General features: G+C 52.0%; 1 protein-coding gene across 6 annotated transcripts in view; it reads left to right on the top strand.

The window, feature by feature from the left end:
• The window catches only part of CAPRIN2 (caprin family member 2), a 72,537-nt gene extending 53,932 nt beyond the window's left edge, over positions 1–18,605 (top strand). For all 6 annotated transcript variants that reach the window (XM_029058230.2, XM_029058235.2, XM_029058232.2 and 3 more), the window contains 5 exons: positions 642–822; positions 3,710–3,889; positions 5,790–5,890; positions 7,075–7,135; positions 17,656–18,605. In XM_029058230.2, the coding sequence (XP_028914063.1) occupies positions 642–822; positions 3,710–3,889; positions 5,790–5,890; positions 7,075–7,135; positions 17,656–18,200 (1,068 nt within the window). In that variant the 3' untranslated portion in view covers positions 18,201–18,605. The remainder of the gene's footprint in view (positions 1–641; positions 823–3,709; positions 3,890–5,789; positions 5,891–7,074; positions 7,136–17,655) is intronic.
• Positions 18,606–23,331: the final 4,726 nt, after the last annotated feature.

The raw sequence follows: 23,331 nt of genomic DNA, 5'->3' as shown, positions 1-23,331 counted from the left end.
AGGCCCCAGAGTAAGCACTGGGGTAGTTGCAAGCTAATCAGGTTGGATTCAGTCCCTGTCCCACATGAGAATCAGTCTTAATTCCCATTTTCCGGATAAGGTAACTGAGGCACAGAGAAGCAAGGCGACTTGCCCAAGGTCACCTGGCAGGAGAGTGGCAGAGCTGGGATGAGAACCCAGGTGCTTCTGACTCCAAGGCCTGCGCTTGAGCCACTAGACCACACTGGATTTTTTTTTTTTTGCTGCTTTTCGCCATGAGTGTATCTTTATCTCGTCTCTGAGGAAGGGCTTGACTTCCCTTCTGCTGTGTTCTTCGAGTGTCTAGAGCAAAGCTGTGCCCATGAGTCCTCAAATAATCCCCTGAGGCGAGCTCGAGAACCAGGGTGCTAAGATATCTTCCGCAGGATTAGTCCATCAATCGGTGGTATTTATTGAATACTTACTGTGCGCAGAGCACTGTTCTAAGCCCTTGGGAGAGGACAATACGACAGGGTCGGTAGACACATCCCCTGCCCCCGAAGGGTTTACAGTCTAGACTGGAAGTTGGCCTTAGCATTTAAATTTGGAAAGCCTGGGTCGTTTTTTTTTGCAAATCGTGGAACTCTGACTACCTACCCAAGGCTCGCTCTTGCTCTTTTTAGGTATTTAATGTGAACGCACCCCTCCCTCCCCGGAAAGAGCCGGAGACAAAAGAGAGTCCCCCGTACTCAAGCGGAAATAACCAGAGTTACTCTACAGCAAGTACGCAAACTCCGTCTCAGTGCCCACTACCGCCTACGCATGTTGAGCAAGCTACACCTTCTCAAGAGTCTCTGCAAGCAGGTGATGATAATAATGATGGTATTTAAGTGCTTACCGTGTGCCGAGCACCGTTCTGAGCGCTGGGATAGATACGAGATTATCAGGTTGTCCCCAAGTGGGGCTCACAGTCTCTTAATTCCCATTTTACAGATGAGGTCACTGAAGCGTAGAGAAGTGAAGTGACTTGCCCGAAATGAAACAGCTGACAAGTGGCAGAGCTGGGATGACCTCTGACTTCCAAACCCGTGCTTTTCCCACTAAGCCACGCTGCTTCTCTAAGGCACTAGTAGAACTTAAATATTCTGGCTTGGGTCAATTAAAAAAAAGGCGTATACGTTTACCTCGAAGGGAGCATCTCTTCATGAAACCATTGGACCCCCTTTTTTTCACCTAATTCCTCATTTCTAGCCTATTTCCCTCTCTGGTGTCCTTTCCGTGATCTCGTCTTGCCTTCTGCCGTCGAGTTATCTCCGACCCATAGCGACGCCGTGGTCACATCTCTCCCAGAACGTCCCACCTCCAACCGCAGTCGTTCTGGTAGTGGATCCGCGGACTTTTCTTGGTCAAAATCCGGAAGTGGTTGACAGTCGCCTCCTTCCGCGCGGTCAACTTGAGCGTCCGCCCTCGACTTTCTCCCGTGCCGTTCCTGCCCAGCACAGGAGAGTTTTTACTTGTTGCAAGTTGCCTGCCACTGGCCAAGCTAGGAATGGAATGAGTCTAATAATAATTTAAGCGCTTACTATGTGCCAAGCACTGTTCTAAGCGCTGGGGTAGATAGAGGGCAGTCAGGTTGGACACAGTCCCTGTCCTATATGGAGCTCACAGTCTTAATCCCCATTTTTAGTGATGAGGGAACTGAGGCACAGAGAAGTGAAACGACTTGCCCAAGGTCAACCAGCAGCACTCAGGGATTAGAACTCACGACCTCCGACTCCCAGCCTGTGCTCTTGCCACTAGGCCATGCCGCTTTCCTTAGTCTACCTCGCTTGACTCTCCCTCCCACAGTCGAGACTGGTAGAGTACCGGAAACTCTCCAGGTGTGACCCTGAGAGGGACCACTTGGGTGGTAATTTAATAATGTAATATTTAAATGCTTACTATATGGCAAGCACTGTACTGACTGCTGGGGAGAGCCAAGACAATCAGATCCCACATAGGGCTCACGGTGTGAGTAGGAAGGTGAGGGATGCAGATGAGGGAACTGGGGCACAGAGAGGTGAAGTGACTTCCCCGAGGTCACGCAGCAGGCCCGTGGATGAGCCAGGATTAGCACCCAAGGCCTCTGACTTCCAGGCCCGGGCTCTTTCCACTAGTCCACATTGCTTCTCGCTGTGTGCGGAGCACTGTGCTAGGTGCTTAGCGGAGTACGATACGCCGCTGCTCCTTACGATACGGACTACGAAGTACGGACTACGATACTCCGTACGATACGATTTATTTGCTGTTGTTTTAATGAGATGTTCATCCCCTCGATTCTATTTATTGCTCTTGTTTTGTCTGTATCCCCGATTAGACCGTAAGCCCGTCAAAGGGCAGGGACTGTCTCTATCTGTAACCGATTTGTCCATTCCAAGCACTTAGTCCAGTGCTCTGCACATAGTGAGCGCTTAGTAAATACTATTGAATGCATGAATGATACAGCAGCATTAGGTACGTTCCCAGTCTACATGGAGAGTACACTGAAGGATCAAGCCTCTTATATTTCAACGCGTCACAGGGCAGCGTAATTTTGCTAGGATCCAGAATGTCACTTCGGTATCCCACTCTTGGCCTTCCAGGGCTTTGGGTTTGAATCCCGGCTCTGCCACTTGTGAGCTGTGTGACTGTGGGCGAGTCACTTCACTTCTCTGCGCCTCAGTTCCCTCATCTGTAAAATGGGGATTAAGACTGTGAGCCCCACGTGGGACAACCTGATTCCCTTGTGTCTACCCCAGCGCTTAGAACAGTGCTCTGCACATAGTAAGCGCTTAACAAATAGCAACATTAATTAAAAGGCCACTTTTCAATTCTTCCATTTAGTGATTCTGGGTCTACTGCTTCTTGATTGCAGCTCTTACAGAAACTCAGCTTTATTCAGTCATTTATTAAGTGCTTAACCATGTGCAAAGCTCTGTACCAAGCATTTTGGAGAGTACAGTAGGAAAAAAGCAAAGCAGACACATTCCCTGCCCCGAGAGTGGAGCTGTGAGCCCTCTGCCTTCCTTAATGCCCTCAGTATCCGGACCTGGCTTCGTTCTACTCACGCTAGCATCAGTTCAGAGTGAGTCGTCTAGATTGTTAGCTCTCTAACCCTCTCTCAGGGTGGCACCCGGAGAGTTTCCGGTCCTCTACCAGTCTCGGCTACGGGAGGGAGAGTCGAGCGGAGGCCTGACCGTTCCATTCCTAGCTTGGCCGGTGGCTAGCGAGCGGCGGGCCCTCTGCTACGAGTCGAAACTCCCCCGTGCCGGGCGGCGGCGCGGGAGAGAGTCGAGAGCGGAGACTCGAGCTGCACGGAAGGAGGTAACGGTCAACCGCTTGCAGATTTTGTCCAAGAAAACTCTGCGGATCCACTCCCGGAACGATGGCGGGTGGAGGCGGGGCCTTCTGGAAGAGACGCGTCCGTGGCGTCGCTACGGGTCGGAGACGACTCGACGGCGTAAGACGAAAAAAGCTCTCTAAAACTCGCTAGCTCTCAAACACTGTGAAATGACATGCCACGTTTTGCCCAACTTCCCAAGTTCTCGCTCCCGGAAAATGCGTGGACAACTATACTGTAACTTTCCTGCTCAACTGCTAAACCGTGCTCGCGAACTTATTGCATAGCTAGCGCTTAGTACAGTGCCGGGCACAAAGTAAGTGCTTGACAAATATAATTATTCTCTCTCCTCTCTCTTTTAAACTTTCATTTCAAAATTGTTTCGTTAAACAGTGAATTATCATCCCGATGGCGCTATTCAAGCAAGCAATGGCAGCCTTGCCTTTTATCCGGCCCAGACCGTGTTCCCCAGATCCAACCAGTCTTTTCTCAGTGGCCGAGGAGCTATTAGAGGATGTGCTCGAGGTGGGCGGTCGCTGACCAATTCCTACCGGTCTCCCGGTGGCTATAAAGGTAGGTTTGTGGACTTCTTCACTGTCTTTAATTCTCTTGGTCCTAGAGGGACGATTATTGGCGATATCATAATGCCGTCTTAAAGGAAAAAATGATCTGGATGTAGCGGTTAGAGCACGGGTCCGGGAGTCGGAAGGTCACGGGTTCTAATCCCGGCTCCGCCGCCTGCCTGCTTGTGTGACCTTGGGCAAGTCATTTCGCTTCTCTGGGCCCCGGTTTCCTCATCTGTCAAATGGAGATTGAGATTGCGGGGGGGGGGACAGGGATCGTGTCCGACTTAAGTTGTATCTATCCCGTTGCTTAGAAAAGTTCTTGACATGTAGTAAGCGCTTAACAAGCACCAGAATTATTACCTTCATGGCTCACTCGGTCCTATCTACTGAACGCAGAGCACTGGGCTAAGAGCTTGGGAGAATACAGTATAACAGAGTTGGTAGACGTTCCCTGGCCACAATAAGCTAATAAGGTAATCTAGAGGGACAAACCGTTGTAGCCGAAAAATATGGTCCGTTCATTGTCGGATTGATTGAGCGCTTACTGTGTGCAGAGCACTGTACAAAGTGCTAGGGAAAGTACAGTGCAACAATAAACAGTGACCTTCCCTGCCCACAACGAGCTTACAGTCTAGAGAAGCAGCGTGGCTCAGTGGAAAGAGCACGGGCTTTGGAGTCCGAGATCATGAGTTCGAATGCCGGCTCCGCCACTTGTCAGCTGTGTGACTGTGGGCCAGTCACTCAACTTCTCCCTGCCCCAGTTCCCTCATCTGTAAAATGGGGATGAAGACTGTGAGCCCCACGTGGGACGACCTGATTCCCCTGTGTCTACCCCAGCGCTTAGAACAGTGCTCTGCACATAGTAAGCGCTTAACAACAAATACCAAAATTATAGAGGGTTGATGGTTTAGGGACACTGGGTAGATTTAGTTGTATTGACTGCTGATGTTAGCAGCACTCGTTCTCCTATTTATTTTATTTTAGTTTATGGTATTTATTTCATTTTATGGTATTTGCTAAGGGCTTAATCTGTGTCAAACACTGTTCGAAGCACTGGGGTGGATAGAGGTTAATTATGTTGGACACTTCCCCTGTCCCACATAGGGTTCGCAGTCAAAGTAGCACAAATTTCACAGAAATTATGCTAATTTGGATTTAGGGTCTCCGATGCCTGAAGTTCTCTGTCTTCACTTATGCATATTAATATTACTATACATGTTAAGCAGTTCAATAGAAAACTCTTCCTAATAATAATTAGGGTACTTGTTCATTCAGTTGTATTAATTGAGCGCTTACTGTGTGCAGAGCACTGTACTGAGTACTTGGGAGAGCAACAAACTGAGACATTCCCTGCCCACAGCAGTGTCACAGTCTAGAAGGGGGGGGAGACAGACATTAAAAAAAAAAAAAGTAAACAGGCATCAGTAGCAGCATCATAAATACATCGAATTATAGATATATTTGCATCTTTAATAAAGATAAGTAGGATTATAATAAATATATACATAGGCAAGTGCTGTGGGGCTGGGTGGGGCAGGTAAAGCAAAGAAAGTGGGTCGGGACAATCAGGAAAAGGGAGGCTTAGTCTTTCAAGTGCTTACTATGTGCCAAGGACTGTTCTACGCAGGGTAGATACAAGCTGATAGGTCGATCACAGTCCCTGTCCCACGTGGGGCTCCCACTCTTATTCCCATTTTCCAGATGAGGGAACCGAGGCCCAGAGAAGTGACTTGCCCGAGGTCACCGGGCGGACACGTGGCGGAGCCGGGATTGGACCCAGGTCCTTCTCACTCCCAGGCCCGGGCTCTACCCACTAGGTCATGCTGTTGCTTCTTTCTCTTCTCTCATGCATAGTTTTCTGCATTTAAGCAGTCTAATAAAAAACCGTTGCCTTGAACTCCCGTCAGGTTTCGATGCTTACAGAGGATCACCGGCAATCGCGAACGGTGGCTACGGCCAGCTGCAGTTTCCAGGACGAGAGTTCCCGGGAACGCCGTATCCCCAGAGGGTAAGGGAGCCCGCCGAGAGCGCCGTGCCAATCGGTGGTTTGTAAAGGCACGGCCTCGGGGCCGCAACCCGGACCCCCGCCCGGGCTCAAGGGCAACTTAACACCGCCCCGAAGCGTCCTGGAAACCTGCGATGTCGCTTCGTCTTTGCAGGGACCCGAAAAAGAAAGACCAGCTTAGAGCTCCGGGAAGCAAAGCGAGCTAGGGTAAACTTTGGCCTCTGTTGGTGTGGCGTGTCCACCACCTCCCGACCGCAGTCAGGCGTACTTCATGAGCGCTTACTGCGTGCAGAGCACTGTACTAAGCGCTTGGGAGAGGACAAACGGACACATTCCCTCCCCATAACGAGCTCATGGTCTAGAGGGGGAGACAGATATTAATAGAAATAAATGATGATGATGATGGTATTTAAGTGCTTACTATGTGCAAAGCACTGTTCTAAGCACCGGCATAGATACAAGGTTATCAGTTTGTCCCACATTCATTCATTCAATGGTATTTATTGAGTGCTTACTATGTGCAGAGCACCGTACTAAGCGCTTGGAATGGACAATTCAGCAACAGATAGAGACAATCCCTGCCCATTGATGAACTCACAGTCTAAATGGGGGTGACAGCAGAGCAAAACAAAAAGAAGACGACCTCATCAAGATAAATAGAATCAAGGAGATATACACCTTATTAAAATAAATAGGGTAATATATAGAAATGAGCACAGTGCTGAGGGGAGGGGAAGAGCAGAGGGTGGGGGGGACAGATGAGGTAACAGGCCCAGAGAAGTGAAATGACCTGCCCAAAGTCACACAGCTGACAAGTGGCAGAGTGGGAATTAGAACTCAAGACCTTTGCCTCCCAAGCCCGGGCTCTATGGGACCTAAGTGCTGCGGGGCTGGGAGGGCGATGAAGCCTTTCCTCCAAACCACAGTGGCAACGGCCTCCGGCCTCAGGTGCTACAACGGTGGCCTAATAGAACAGTAGAACAATAAACAGACACATTCCCAGCCCCCAAGAGGCGCTTAGAACAGTGCCCGGCACGTAGTAAGCGCTTAACAGATACCATGAGTGTTAGAGGACAAGCTTCCAGGGCAGAGGATGAGCTCACAGGGCCGAGGGCGAGCGCTCGGTTAAAGCCCGGGCGGACGAGCCGATCGAGCGTGGACTAAGCCGGCGATATCTTCCTTTTTAGGACCTTCACTTTCAACAAGGTTATAAACGAGGAACGTCCGGTCCCAGGGCCAACTCCAGAGGTAAGAGGAACTTTGGGTCGGAAAAAAGGAGTCGGCGGAGTTGGAATTTTTTTAAGGGCATCTGTTAAAAACGCTTTCTACGTGCCAGGCGCTTTGTTGAGCACTGGGGGGAGATAGAAAATAAGCACTCTCCGTGTCCCACGTTGGACTCAGTCTTAATCCCCTTTTCACAGATGAGGGAACTGAGGCCCAGAGAAGTGAAGCGACGCGTCCGAGATCCCTCAGCAGGCAAGCGGCAGAGCGGGGATTAGAACCCGTGTCCTCCGACTCTGACCCCCTCCTCTTTCCACTAGGCCGTGGCCGCTTTTCCGAAGTGAACCTCTCTGGGCCTCAGCTTCCCTGGAAACGAATCAGATGATGGTTGCTGCTTCCCCAGTAATGAGATTGAAACCCTTTCTAAATTTAGGAAATGGGAAAACCCGAGAAAGTTTGGCTTTAATACCGTCTGTTCCCTGGAAAACACGTAGTTTTATTGATTGTCCCAATTCAGCCGGCGTTTCACCTTCTAAAAATTCTTATAGACTTCAGGTGGTTTGAAGCCAGTGTAAGATGAACTCAAGGTTACTTCAGCTGCTGTGCCGTCAAGGGACAATTGCAATCAGTCAGTGGTATTTATTGGGCGCTTACTATGTGCGGAGCGCTGCATTAAGCACTTGGGAGAGTACAGTACAACGGAGTTGGGTTGACACGTTCCCTGCCCGCGGTAGGAGTGAAATTGACTATCTTCAACTCCTCGTTCTTATCATTTTTCTAAATCCTCTTTTCGTACTGCCGACACCGTTGTGAACTAGAATAACCACTAGTGTTAAAGTGTAGCAAAACCTCGTAACGACACTTTAAGGTTTTTTAGAAATATTATCCTGGAAATCCTTTCCGTCATCATCAGTGATATTTATTGAGCACTTAGTGTGTGCCGAGCACTGTACTGAGCGCTCGAGAGAGTCTAATACAGCAGAGTCATTCGTTCAGTCGTATTTATTGAGCGTGTGCTGTGTGCAGAGCACTGCATTCATTTAATCGTATTTATTGGGCGCTTACTGGGTGAAGGGCACTGTCCTAAGCGTTTGGAATGGACAGTTTGGCAACAGATGGAGACAATCCCTGCCCACTACGCGCTCGCAGTCTGGGGGAGACAGCAAAACAAATGGGCATCGATAGCTTCAATATAAATAAATAGAATTATACCAAGTTCCCTGCACACAGTGAGCTCACAGTCTAGAGGGGGAGATCTGGGGGGTAAAACATTGTGTCTACGCATGTCATAGATGGTCTGAGCCCGCTTGGAACTCTAGGTAAAATCTTAATCGTCCCATTTAATTTTTTTTTTTTTAAATACTCATTAAGCGCTTTCTGTGTTGAGTGACAAGCACCGTTGTAAGTGCCGGAGTAGACACAAGTTTATCAGGTTGGACACAGTCCCTCTCCAACACGAGCTTACAGTCTAAATTGGAGGGAGGAAGACTTAATCCCCGTCTTCCTGATGAGGTAACTGAGGTAGAGAGAAGTGAAGGGACTTGCCTGAGGTCGCTCAGCCAAGCAGTCGGCAGAGTTAGGATTAGAACCCAGGTCCTCCGGCTCCCAGGCCCGTGCTCTTTCCACTAGGTCGCACTGCTGGGTGCCGAAGTCTAAGGAGGGCCATCCCTTAGGGCAGGTATGCAGCTGTACTAATAATTAGGGTGTTCATTAAGTGCTTATTACGTGCCAAGCACTGTTCTAAGTGCTGGGGTAGATGAGGTGATCAAGTTGGACAAAGTCCCCGTCCCACATGGGGCTCCCAGTCTCAATCCCCGTTTTCCAGATAATAATGTTGGTATTTGTTAAGCGCTTACTACGTGCCGAGCACTGTTCTAAGCGCTGGGGTAGATACAGGGTCATCAGGTCGTCCCACGTGAGGCTCACAGTTAGTCCCCATTTTCCAGGTGAGGTAACTGAGGCCCAGAGAAGTGACTTGCCCACAGTCACCCAGCTGACAAGTGGCAGAGCCGGCATTCGAACCATGACCTCTGACTCCGAAGCCCGGGCTCTTTCCACTGAGCCACGCTGCTTCCCAAAGAAGCAGCCAAGGCCAGAGAAGCGAAGTGACTTGCCCAAGGCCACACAGCAGACCCGTGGTGGGGCCGGGATTAGAACCCACGACCTCTGACTCCCATGTACGTGCTCCATCCACTAGGCCATGCTGCTGCTCGTACCTGCTCGAACGCATAAAACTGAGTAGCCCCGGGGCAGCGTAGCCACAAAACTCACCTTAAAAATGGTGGTATTTGTTAGGCACTTACTAAGTGCTAGGCATTCTGCTAAGCAATGGGGGTGGATTCAGACGCCGTTCCCCACGGGGCTCCCGGTCTTCATCCCCATTTTACAGATGAGGTCACTGAGGCCCAGGGAAGCGAAGCGACTTGCCCAGGGCCACAGAGGTGATCAAACGGCAGAGTCGGGATTAGGAGTCATGACCTTCTGACTCTCCGGCCCGTGCTCCGTCACTCATTCAGTAGTATTCATTCAATAGTGTTTATCGAGCGCTTACTATGCGCAGAGCACTGTACTAAGCGCTTGGAATGTACAAATCGGCCACAGATAGAGACAGTCCCTGCCCATTGACAGGCTCACGGTCTAGTCTAATACAGTCTAGTATTGATTGAGTGCTTATTCTGTGTTAGAGCACTGTACTGAGTGCTCGGAGAGGACAATACGACCATAAGCAGACACATTCCCTGCCCACAACGAGCTTGCAGTCTAGAGGGGGGGAGACGGACATCAGTAGAAAGAAACAAAAAGACAGATACGGACGGAAGTGCCGGGGGGCTGGGAGCGGGAGATGAATAAAGGGAGCGAGTGAGGGTGACGCAGAAGGGAGCGGGAGATGAGGAAAAGCGGGACGTAGTCAGGGAAGCCCTCTCGGAAGAGATGGGCCTTCAATAAGGCTTTGAAGTGAGGGAGAAGTCATTGTCTCCACCGCGCCTTGCTACTTCCACCTTGAGAAGGCTCCCTGTATCTCCCGCCGTAGTAAACCAGAGCTGATGATAATAATTGTGCTATTTTGTTTAGCGCTTATTGTGCGCCAGGCACCGTACTAAGCGCTGGAGTGGATAGAAGCAAATCAGTTTGGACACAGGCCCCGTCCCACCTGGGGCTCCCTGTTTGCATTCCCGTTTTTCGGATGAGGGAACCGAGGCCCAGAGAAGTCGAGCGACTTGTCCGAGGTCGCCCAGAAACGTGGGCGGATCCGGGGTCCTTCCGACTCCCGGGCCCCTGCTCTGTCCACGAGGCCACACTGCTTCTCAAGTCCTCTCTCTCAGCAATACGTCGTAGGCACTGTAAGAGAAGCAGCGTGGCTCAGTGGAAAGAGCACGGGCTGGGGAGTCAGAGGTCATGGGTTCTGATCCCGGCTCCACCGCTTTTCAGCTCTGTGACTTTGGGCAATTTACTTAACTTCTCTGTGCCTCAGTTACCTCATCTGTAAAATGGGGATGAAAATTGTGAGCCCCACATGGGACAACCCGATTACCTTTTATCCCCCGGCACTTAGAACAGTGCTTTGCACATAGTAAGCGCTTAACAAATGCCATCATTTATTATTAGGTGTCTGAGATGAGACAAGTGACCCTGTTTGGGAAGCTCAAATCTAGATGTCACTGAATAAAGGCCACCCTAAGGCCACTGGCTAGGACTGACAGTTGAAGACCACTTCTGTTATGTAGAGTTGAGTAACAGCAGGTATTCAGGTCTAATGATAATATTGGTATTTGTTAAGCGCTTACAATGTGCCACGTACTCTTTTAAGCACGGGGATAGATACAAGGTCATCAGGTGGTCCCACGTGGGGCTCACCGTCTTCATCCCCATTTGACAGATGAGGTCACCGAGGCCCAGAGAAACGAGGTGACTTGCCCACAGTCACCCAGCTGACAAGCGGCGGAGCCGAGATTAGGACCCATGACCTCTGACTCCCACGCCCGGGCTCTTGCCACTGAGCCGAAACTGCTTCTGATAATGAGTGGTGGGCAGTAGATTCATTTATTCAATAATAATAATAATAATAATGTTGGTATCTGTTAAGCGCTTACTATGTGCAGAGCACTGTTTTAAGCGCTGGGGGAGATACGGGGTAATCAGGTTGTCCCACGTGAGGCTCACAGTCTTAATCCCCATTTTACAGATGAGGGAACTGAGGCACTGAGAAGTGAAGTGACTCGCCCACAGTCACACAGCTGACAAGTGGCAGAGCTGGGATTCGAATCTACGACCTCTGACTCCCAAGCCCGGGCTCTTTCCACCGAGCCACACTGCTTCCCTATAGTATTTATTGAGCGCTTACAATGTGCCGAGCACCGTTCTAACCGCTGGGGGAGATACGAGGTGATCATATTGTCCCGTGTGGGACTCGGTCTCCATCCCCATTTTACAGATGAGGTAACTGAGGCGCAGAGAAGTTGTGACTTGCTGAAAGTCACACCTGATAAGGGGGGGAGTCAGAATTAGAACCCATGACCTCTGACTTCCAAGCGCGGGCTCTTGCCGCGGTGAGCCCCGTGTGGGACATGGACTGCGTCCAGCTGATGAGCTTGTGTCGACTCCAGTGCTTAGTACAGTGTCGGGGGGGAAAGAAAACAAACGTGTGCTTGAATATAATAATGCTGGTATTTGTTAAGCGCTTACTATGTGCAGAGCACTGTTTTAAGCACTGGGGGGAGATATAGGGTGATCAGGTTGTCCCACGTGAGGCTCACAGTCCTAATCCCCATTTTACAGATGAGGGAACTGAGGCCCAGAGAAGTGAAGTGACTTGCCCACAGTCACACAGCGGGCAAGTGGCAGAGCCGGGATTCGAACCCCTGACCTCTGGCTCCCAAGCCCATGTTCTTATATGAATAAATCCAGTCCGTTCTCTAACACGTTGGATAGAATGATGATGTGGAATTATGGGGCCTTCTTTCAACGATGTGCATCTGATGCAGTGCAGAATGGCTCTGTCGCGTGTACATTGTCGGACAAACTAGGAGTATTACGAAGAGAATGCATTGTACCACAGGAACACGATACTTTCAATAGTATTGGTCTCTTACTGTGTGCAGAGCACTGAACTAAATAATAATGATGGTATTTAAGCACTTACTATGTGCAGAGCACTGTTTTAAGCGCTGGGGTGGATACAGGGTCGTCAGGTTGTCCCACGTGACGCTCACAGTCTTCGTCCCCATTGGCAGATGAGGGAACTGAGGCCCAGAGAGGTCAAGTGACTGGCCCACAGTCACACAGCAGACAAGTGGCAGAGCCGGGATTGGAACCCATGACCTCTGACTCCCAAGCCCGGGCTCTTGCCACTGAGGCTGCTAAACTCTTGGGAGAGTACAGTACAACAGTACATTTCCAAATTCCCTGCCCGCAATGAGTTTACAGTCTAGAAGGGGGGAGACAGACAGCAATACCAATAAATTAGCAGATGTGTATATAAGTGGTGTGGGACTGGGATGGGGGAAGAACGAAGGGAGCAAGTCACGGTTGACGCAGAAGGGAGTGAGGGAAGAGGAAAGGGGTGGCCTGGTCTGGGAAGGCCTCTCGGAGGAGATCTGGCTTCAGAAAGGCTGTGAAGGAAGCACAGCGTGGCTCAGTGGAAAGAGCACGGGCTTTGGAGTCAGAGGTCATGGGTTCGAATCCCGGCCCGGCCACTCGTCAGCCGTGTGACTTTGGGCAAGTCACTTAACTTCTCGGTGCCTCAGTTCCCTCCTCTGTAAAATGGGGATGAAGACTGTGAGCCCTACGTGGGACGACCTGATTCCCCTGTGTCTACCCCGGCGCTTGGAACGGTGCTCGTCACATAGTGAGCGCTTAACAAATACCAACATTAATTAAGGTAGTTGTCAGATTCGAGGAGGGAGGGCGTTCCAAGACGGAAGCAGGACGTGGGCCACGGGTGGGCGTCGAGACGGGCGAGAGTGGGGCACAGTGAGAAAAGGTGAGCGGCACCAGAGGAGCGGAGCGTGCGGGGTGGGTTGGAGAAGGAGAGAAGGGAGGTGAGGTAGGAGGAGGCGAGGTGTCGGAGAGCTTTGAAGCCAAGAGTGAAGAGTTTTTGTTTGATGCCGAGGTGGATGGACAACCACTGGAGTTTTTGGAGGAGCTGGGTGACGGGGCCCGAATGTTTCTGTAGAAAAATGATGCGGGCGGCAGAGTGGGGAGAGACAGGAGACGGGGAGGTCAGCAAGGAGGCTGATAAAGTAATCCAGGCAGGAGAGGACGAGTGATTGGTTTAAGGTGATCGCCGTTTGGGCGGAGAGGAGAGGGCGGATTTTAGCGATGTTGTGAAGGTACTTAGAATTCCTTAACTCCCATTCCCTCCCGGACCCCCTCCGGTCTGGCTTCCGTCCCCTCCGCTCTACCGAGACCGCTCTCTCTAAGGTCACCCGTGACCTCCTTCTTGCCAAATCCAACGGCTCCTACTCCATCCTGATCCTCCTCGACCTCTCGGCTGCCTCTGACGCCGTCGACCGTCCCCTCCTCCTCCACACCTCATCTCACCTCGGCTTCACGGACTCCGTCCTCTCCCGGTTCTCCTCTCACCTCTCTGGCCGGTCCTTCTCGGTCTCCTTCGTGGGCGCCTCCTCCCCCTCCCATCCTCTAACCGTCGGAGTTCCTCGAGAGGGTCGGTTCTCGGCCCTCTTCCGTTCTCCATCTACTCACTCCCTCGGTGAACTCGTCCGCTCTCGTGGCTTCGACTACCATCTCTACGCAGATGACACGCGGATCTACATCTCCGCCCCCGTCCTCTCCCCCTCCCTTCGGGCTCGCGTCTCCTCCCGCCTCCGGGACGTCTCCGCCTGGATGTCGGCCCGCCACCTAAAACTCAACGTGAGCGAGACCGAGCTCCTCGTCTTCCCTCCCTAGCCCGGTCCTCTCCCCGACTTCCCTATCACCGTGGATGGCACGACCGTCCTTCCCGTCTCTCGGTCCCGCGATCTCGGTGTCATCCTCGACTCGTCTCTCTCGTTCACCCCACACGTCCTATCCGTCACCGAGACCTGCTGGTTTCACCTTCACAATATCACCAAGATCCGCCCTTCCTCTCCACCCAGACGGCTACCTTACCGTGACGGGCTCTCGTTATATCCCGGCTGGACTACCGTGTCGGCCTTCTCTCCGATCTCCCTTCCTCCTCTCTCGCCCCGCTCCGGTCTATTCTTCACTCCGCCGCCCGGCTCATCTTCCCGCAGAAACGCTCTGGGCCCGTCACTCCCCTTCTTAAACACCTCCAGTGGTTGCCCATCGACCTCCGCTCCGAACAAAAACTCCTCACTCTAGGCTTCGAGGCTCTCCGTCACCTCGCCCCTTCCTACCTCTCCTCCCTTCTCCCTTTCCGCCGCCCACCCCGCACGCTCCGCTCCTCCGCCGCCCGCCTCCTCGCCGTCCCCCGGTCTCGCCCGTCCGGCCGTCGACCCCCGGGCCGCGTCCTCCCGCGGTCCCGGAACGCCCTCCCTCCTCACCTCCGCCAGACTCATTCTCTTCCCCTCTTCAAAACCCTACTTCAAACTCACCTCCTCAGAGAGGCCTTCCCAGACCGAGCTCCTCTTCTCCCTCTACTCCCTCTACCACCCCCCCTTCACCTCTCCGCAGCTTAACCCTCTTGTCCCCCCATTTCCCTCTGCTCCTCCCCCTCTCCCTTCCCATCCCCTCGGCACTGTACTCGTCCACTCGACTGTATATATTTTCATTACCCTATTTATTTTGTTAATGAAATGGACATCGCCTCGATTCTATTTAGTTGCCGTTGTTTTTACGAGACGTTCTTCCCCTCGACTCTATTTATCGCCATCGTTCTCGTCCGCCCGTCTCCCCCGATCAGACCGTAAGCCCGTCAAACGGCAGGGACCGTCTCTATCTGTTGCCGACTTGTTCGTTCCAAGCGCTTAGTACAGTTATCTGCACATAGTAAGCGCTCAATAAATACTATTGAATGAAAGGTGGGACCGACGGTTTTTGGTGATGGATCGAGTATGTAGTTGAAGGAAGGAGAGGAGGCAAGAGTGAATCCAAGGTTAGCCTTTCTGGCTTGAGACGGGAAGGACGGTGGTGCCGTCGGCAGTGATCGGAAAGTCACGGGGAGGAGAGGGTTTGGGTGAGAAGATAAGGAGCTCTGTTTCGGACGTGAGGTGAGGGGAGGACATCCAAGTAGAGATGTCTTGAAGGCAAGAAGAAATGCGAAACTGCAGAGAGGGAGAGAGAGCAGGGATGGAGAGGTAGATTTGGGAATCATCTGCAGAGATAGTGGTTGAAGCCGTGGGAGCGGACGAGTTCTCCAAGTGCGTGGGTGGAGATGGAGAACAGAAGGGGATCCCGAATTGAACCTTGAGGGACCCCCACGGTTAGGGGATGGGAGGCGGAGGAGGAGCCCGCGAAGGAGACCGAGAATGAACGGCCGGAGAGACGAGAGGAGAACCGGGAGAGGACGGAGTCGGCGAAGCCTGGGTCGGATAACGTTTCCAGGAGAAGGGGGTGGTCCACAGTCTCGAAGGCAGCTGAGAGGTGGAGGAGGATGAGGATGGAATAGAGGCCGCCGGATTTAGCAAGGAAGAGGTCGTCGGTGACCTCGGAGAGGGTGGATTTCTCTGGGGTGAAGGGGACGGAAGCCAGATTGGAGGAGGTCAAGGAGAGACCCCTTGTGTATTATGGACACAGAACTGACTCCATTTTTGTTTTTATAGTAGTTAAGTACCATCTCTGTGCCCGACATTGCATTAAGCGCTGGGCTAGGTACAGAGTATTCGGGTTGGACACGATCCGTGCCCCACATGGGGCTCACGGTGTTAATCCCCATTTTACAGAAGGGATAACTGAGGCCCAGAGACGTCAAGTGACTCGCTCCAGGCTACACCACAGACAAGTGGCGGAGCCGGGATTAGAACCCAGGTCCTCCTGACTCCCACGCCCGTGCTCTCTCTCCAGTAGGCCGTGCTGCTTCTCCAACAATTCACAGACGTGACACGCAGAGGGCGTGGAATGACGCCGGCCTCGAGACGTCACGGTGGGCAGAGAACGTTTGGCTGACTCTGTCGTACTCTTCCCCGGTGCTTAGTAGAGGGCTTGTGCACCTAGTAAGCACCTAGCAGGAGGAGCAGCGTGGCTCAGTGGAAAGACCCCGGGCTTGGGAGTCAGAGGTCATGGGTTCGAATCCCGGCTCGGCCGCTCGTCAGCTGGGTGACTGTGGGCAAGTCACTTCACTGTGCGTCATTTACCTCATCTGGAAAATGGGGATGAAGACCGTGAGCCCCACGTGGGACGACCTGATTCCCCCGTGTCCACCCCAGCGCTTAGGACGGTGCTCTGCACATAGTAAGCGCTTCACAAATGCCAACATTATTATTATTAGTAAGCGCTCAATAAATTGACTTGGAGCTTGGATTCGGTGATTGTAAGGCTGTCATCTAAACAGCTCTTCCCCTCCACCACAGCCTCGGTGAAGCCTGGTGAACTCTGAGTTCGTGGTATGGGGAAGGTGTGGACTAGCGCTCTCAATTTTACTAACGATAATTGAAAGATTTAAATACTTACTATGTTCCGGGTGCTGGAGCACTTTAGGCCATTTAGACTGTGAGCCCGTCACTGGGCAGGGATTGTCTCTATCTGTGGCCGAATTGTACATTCCCAGCCCTTAAGCAGCGTGGCTCAGTGGCGAGAGCCCGGGCTTGGGAGTCAGAGGTCATGGGTTCGACTCCCGGCTCTGCCCCTTGTCAGCTGCGGGACTGTGGGCGAGTCACTTCACTTCTCTGGGCCTCAGTTCCCTCATCTGTAAAATGGGGACTAACCGTGAGCCTCGCGTGGGACGACCCGATGATCCTGTATCTCCCCCGGCGCTTAGAACGGTGCTCGGCACATAGTAAGCGCTTAACAAATACCAACATTATTATTATAGTAAGCGCTCAATAAATACGATCGAATGGAGGAAGATAGATGTTCATCAAGTAGGACCCAGTCCCCGTCCCACTTGGGGCTCACAGTCGAAGGCGGAGGGAGAACGGGTGTTGGAGCCGCGCGGTCTAGTGGCTGGAGCCCCGGGGCTGGGGGTCAGAAGGATCTGGGTTCTGATCCCAGCCCCGCCACTTGCCTGCCGGGTGATCATAGCTCAGTGGCAAGAGCCCGGGCTTGGGAGTCAGAGGTCATGGGTTCGAATCCCGGCCACCGCCACTTGTCAGCCGGGTGACCGTGGGTAAGTCACCTCGCTTCCCTGGGCCTCCGTTCCCTCATCTGTCAAATGGGGATTAAGACTGTGAGCCTCACGTGGGACGACCTGATGACCCTGTATCTGCCCCAGCGCTTAGAACACTGCACACAGTAAGCGCTTAACAAATGCCACCGTTATTATCTTGGGCAAGTCACCTCTCCGGGCCTCGGTTCCCTCATCCGTACGGCGGGGATCGAGCCCCACGCGGGCCCTTGTCGATTTGCTCGGATCCACCCCGGCGCGTAGCGAGCGCCGGCGGAGCGCCGTGGCGGTTGCGGCGAGGCGCTCACCCGCGCTCCTCCGCCGGCAGGGTGGAGCGACTGTTCCCAGCTGAGCAGCCCGGACCGCGACGGCGAGCCCTACGCCAACGGAGAGTCCGGGCAGGGGGATTCGCGCGGGGGGGACGCCGCCGCCGCCGCCATCTTGCCCGTGCACGTCTACCCGCTCCCCCAGCAGATGCGGGTGGCCTTCTCGGCGGCCCGCACCTCCAACCTGGCTCCCGGCACCCTGGACCAACCCATCGTCTTCGACCTGCTCCTGAATAACCTGGGCGAGACCTTCGACCTCCAGCTGGGCCGCTTCAACTGTCCCGTCAACGGCACCTACGTGTTCATCTTCCACATGCTGAAGCTGGCCGTCAACGTGCCCCTCTACGTCAACCTCATGAAGAACGAGGAGGTGCTGGTGTCGGCCTACGCCAACGACGGCGCCCCGGATCACGAGACCGCCAGCAACCACGCCATCCTCCAGCTCTACCAGGGAGACCAGGTCTGGCTCCGTCTGCATCGAGGCGCGGTGTACGGAAGCAGTTGGAAATATTCCACTTTTTCAGGCTACCTCCTCTATCAGGATTGAAAGCCGGGGGGGGTGGGGTGTGTCTCGTTCCCCCTTCTCTCCCCTTCCCCCCTAAAAAAGGCTTCTCCAATTGCACTGATCGATTTAGAGAGTAAATGGCTTTGTTTCTGAAGGATTAGAAAGTTTTGGATGCTTTTTTTTTTCTTATTCCCCCCCCCCCCCTTTTTCTTTTCCAAGATGAAATCCTCGAAGCTGGGTTACTGTTTGGGTAACTGGTTTGGCACCCGAAGAATTGTGCCGGAGCTTTGCTAGTGAAGCCGTGAATGTATTTTGTTTGCACTTTAGCCCTTAACTTAATCCTCAAAACTGTAAAAGTGTCTGGCTGACTACTCTAGATACACTCGCCTCTAGGACGGGCTATTCACAATGCCTTGTAGTGCCTCAATAAAAAGGATATGCACTTTAGTGTCGCTTCGTTCATTTAGTCGTATTTACTGAGCGCTCACTGTGCGCAGAGCGCTGTAGTGAGCGCTTGGGAAGGTGCAACACAACAATCAACGGTGACGTCCCCTGCCCACAGCGAGCTCACGGTCTAGAGGAATAATATATGCTGTTTGGGGCTCTCCGAGACTTGGAGGAAACGGTCAAGGGGTTGTGGGATGTGTTGCTTTGAGAGAAGTGGGTTTTGGAAGGTGCCCTGCCGTTCTATAATAATAATAATAATGATAATTACGGTATTTAAGTGCTTACTACGTGCCAGGCACTGTATTGACCGCTTCTATCTTGGCCTCGACCAGGAACGGGAAACGGAAGATGCAATTTCTTAGATGCTGATCAGGCCTAGACCAGGCCCCTCCTCCTATAAGTAATAGTAATTATAATTACGGCATTTGTTAAGTGCTTACTATGTCCCAGGCACTGTACTAGGCGCTTCTATCTTGGCCTCGACCAGGAACGGGAAACAGAAGACGCAGTTTTTTAGATGCTGATCGGGCCTAGACCAGGCCCCCTCCTCTTATAAGTAATAGTAATTATAATTATGGCATTTGTTAAGCGCTTACTATGTGCCAAGCACTGTTCTAAGCGTTGGGGTGGATACAGGGTAATCGGGTTGTCCCACGTGGGGCTCACAGTCTTAACCCCCGTTTCACAGATGAAGTCACCGAGGCCCAGAGAAGTGAAGCGGCTGCCCAGAGTCACACAGCAGACAAGTGGCAGAGCTGGGATTAGAACCCAGGTCCTCTGACTCCCAAGCCCGGGCTCTTTCCACTAAGCCACACTGCTTCTCAATAATAATAATAATTACGGTTTTTAAGTGGTTACCATGTGCCAAGCACTGTTCTAAGCACCGGGGTAGATACAAGGTCATCAGCACAGTCTCTGTCCCCTGTGCGGCTCAGTGTCTTAGAACTTTTAAATGTTTTGTTTTCCTCAAATGTACCATTAGATTTGGGGCACTAAATGGATGAGGGGGTTATAGGATAAATCCTAGAGGGGAATGGATTGGGGTATGTTGAGTCAGAACTGGGATTCATTAATAATCGTGGTATTTGTTTAGCGCTTATGTGCTAAGCGCCGTCCTAAACGCTGAGGAAAATACAAGCTAATCAGGTCGACTCATTCGCTGTTCCGCATGAGGTTCACAGTCTTCATCCCCATTTGACGGACGAGGGACTCGAGGCTCAGAGAGGTGAAGTGATTTGCCCAAGGTCACCCAGCGGACAAGTGGCGGAGAGGGAATTAGAACCCAGGTCCTTTTGACTCCCAGGTCAGTGCTCTGTCCACTAGACCACGCCGCGTGCAGCTGTACAGTGTTAATTTGAGCACCTCGAAGCCACCGAACACCGTACTGGCAAATGAGAAACATGGCATTCACTCAATCAGTTGTATTTATTGGGCGCTTACTGTGTGCAGAGCACTGGACTAAATGCTTGGAAAGTGCAATTCAGCAACAGATAGAGCCAATCCCTACCCACCAACGGGCTCACAGGCACATAGCGAGCATAAAGCAAATACTGTAATTACTATTACTAAACCTCCGCCTTCCAAACAGGTACAATTCAGGATACATTCATTGATTGTCGTATTTATTGAGCGCTTACTGTGTGCAGAGCGCTGTACTTAAGCGCTTGGAATGGACAATTCGGCAACAGATAGAGACGATCCCTGCCCGACGACGGCCTCGCGGTCTAAAAGGGGGAGATGGCAAAACAGGGATCCGTAAGGGCCGAGTAAAATAGGTTTTATCAGCACCATCCAAGAGCAGATTTCTACGGGAGCAGAGCACCTGTAGTGACGATAACAATCGTGGTATTTGTTTAGCGCTTACGCGCGAAGCACTGTTCTGGCCGCCGAGGTAAATACAAACTGATCAGGTCAAACTCAGTCGCTGTCCCACGTGAGGTTCACGGTCTTCATCCCCATCTGGTGGATGAGGGAATCGAGGCTCAGAGAAGTAAAGTGATCTGCCCAACGTGCTCTGCTTCAGTCGAATTTCAACTCGGTTTGGTTTGTTAAACTCAGGGGAAGTTTGCGTTTCTTGGCCCTGCCTTATTTCCCCCAAGCAAAGACCAAAGGACTCTTCCGGGCTGGTGGTAACCACGAAGTCTCAGGTGCCAAGAAAATAACTGTGGTATTAAGTGCTTACTATGTACTGAGCGCCGGGGTGGTTAGAAGCAAATCGGGTTGGACGCAGTCCCCGTCCCACGAGGGGCTCACCGTCTCAATCCCCATTTTACAGATGAGGGAACTGAGGTATAGAGAATAGTAATAGTAATGGTATTTAAGGGTTTACTATGTGCCAGACACTGTACTAAGCATTCAGGTGGATCCAAGCAAATCGGGTGGGACACAGTCCCCATTCCACACGGGGCCCACGGTCTCAATCCCCATTTTACTGAAGTGACCTGCCCGAGGCCACCCAGCAGACAAGTGGCGGAAGGGTATTAGAACCCGTGACCTTCTGACTCATCTTGGGAGGTGGGCAGTGGAAGGAAATCAACTGTAGTGGAGCGCTTACTGTGTGCAGAGCACTGTACTAAGCACTTGGGAGAGTACTATATAACAGTTGATAGACATATTCCCTGCCCGTGACGAGCTGACAGGCAAAAGGACTGAGTTTTCCAAGGGAGTGAGGGAGTAGATATCGGCTCCTCCGCCGCCCACCTCCTCGCCGTCCCCCGGTCTCGCCCGTCCCGCCGTCGACCCCCGGCCCGCGTCCTCCCGCGGTCCCGGAACGCCCTCCCTCCTCGCCTCCGCCAGACTCACTCTCTTCCCCTCTTCAAAGCCCTCCTGAGAGCTCACCTCCTCCAGGAGGCCTTCCCACACTGAGCTTCCCCTTTGCCCTCTGCTCCCTCTCTGCCCCCCCCTTCACCTCCCCTCAGCTAAGCCCCCTTTCCCTCTGTTCCTCCCCTCTCCCTTCTCCTCCCCTCAGCAGTGTGCTCATTTGTATAGATTTTTATTACCCTATTTATTTTCTTGATGAGGTGTCCATCCCCTTGATTCTATTTACCGTGATTAAGTTGTCTTGTTTTTGCCTGTCTCACCCGATTATTAGACTGTGAGCCCGTCAGTGGGCAGGGATTGTCTCTATCTGTTGCCGAATTGTCCATTCCAAGCGCTTAGTACAGTGCTCTGCACATAGTAAGCGCTCAATAAATACTATTGAATGAATGAATGAATGAATGAATGAATGGATATAGAGAATGGAAGGGGATCCGGAAGATGATTTTTGCCCTTTTAGCCCGGCTCGCTGACTCAAGCATCAACTTGCCCTGTGCTCTGACCTACTCTACTCCTAACCTGGAACGTGAAGGTACCTTCCCCGCCCACTCTTTTGTTTATTTATTTATTTATTATTTTATTATAATAATTATGGTATTAAGCGCTTACTATGTGCCAGGCACTGTACTAAGCCCTGGGGTGGATCCAAGCAAATCGGGTTGGACACAGTCCCTGTCCCACGTGGGGCTCCCGGTCTCAATCCCCATTTTACAGATGAGGGAACTGAGGCCCAGAGAAGTGAAGTGACTTGCCCAAGGTCACACAGCAGGCAAGAGGTGAAGCTGGGATTAGAACCCATGACCTTCTGACTCCCCGGCCTGGGTTCTAGCCACTAGGTCATGCTGCTTTTATGGTATTTAAGCCCTTGCTATGTGCCAGGCACTATTCTAAGCACGGGGGAAGATGAGAGGTAATGGGGTCCAACTCCAGTCCAGGTCCCACAGGGGGCTCTCGGTCTTAATCCCCATTTTACAGATGAGGGAAACTGAGGTGGGCCTCAGAAGTGTAGCGACTTGTCCAGGGTCACACAACAGACGGGTGGCGGAGCTGGAATTAGAACCCAGGTCCTTCTGGATCCCAGGACCGTTTTCTGTCCAGCAGGCCACACTGCTTTTGCCTGAAGTGTCCAGGGCTGCTCCTCGACTCAGAGAAGGGTCGAAACAGCCATTCGGGCGCTTAGTACAGTGCTCTGCACTCAGTAAGCACTTACAGTTGTTTGTAAACTTTTGCCTGGGCCCTTTCATGTGGCAGGGCTAGGATTAGAAGCCAGGGCTTCTGACTCCCGGCCCTGTGCTCTATCCACAGAGAAGCAGCGTGGCTCAGTGGAAGGAGCCCGGGCTTGGGAGTCCGAGGTCGTGAGTTCTAATGCCGCCTCTGCCGCTTATCAGCTGTGTGAGTTTGGGCCAGTCACTTCAGTTTTCTGTGCCTCAGTTACCTCATCTGGAAAATGGGGATGAAGACGGTGAGCCCCACGTGGGACAACCTGATGACTACTACTCGGTGCTTAGAAGATTGCCAGGCACATAGTGGGCGCTTAAATACCAAAATGATTATTATGATTATTACTGTGCTCCCAGCCCTCACTGAGCTAGGACCTTAAAAAGGAACTGGGATGAATGTGCCCATTATTGGTTCCTTGCTTTGAGGAATCTTGTTCTTCATGCTCAGGTGGCCGAAAAAGACCTTCGGTGGTTGGTAAAGTTTCAACGGAGAGGACTGAGTTGAAGGAAGTGAAAGCTGGAGGCAGAGTTGGGCAAAAAAAAACCGAATGTAGCTTGTTCCTTTAACTCGTGAACCATGCTGTTTTTTGGGTGAGAGCCCTGATGACGATAATTAATAATAATGATGGTATTTGTTAAGCGCTTACTATGTGCCGAGCACTGTTCTAAGCGCTGGGGTGGATACAAGG

This window comes from Ornithorhynchus anatinus, chromosome 2 (assembly GCF_004115215.2).
Source record: "Ornithorhynchus anatinus isolate Pmale09 chromosome 2, mOrnAna1.pri.v4, whole genome shotgun sequence".
NCBI classification, from domain to species: Eukaryota; Metazoa; Chordata; class Mammalia; order Monotremata; family Ornithorhynchidae; genus Ornithorhynchus; species Ornithorhynchus anatinus.
The sequence above is the reverse complement of the archived record's forward strand: the minus strand, read 5'-3'. Positions and strand labels throughout refer to the sequence as shown.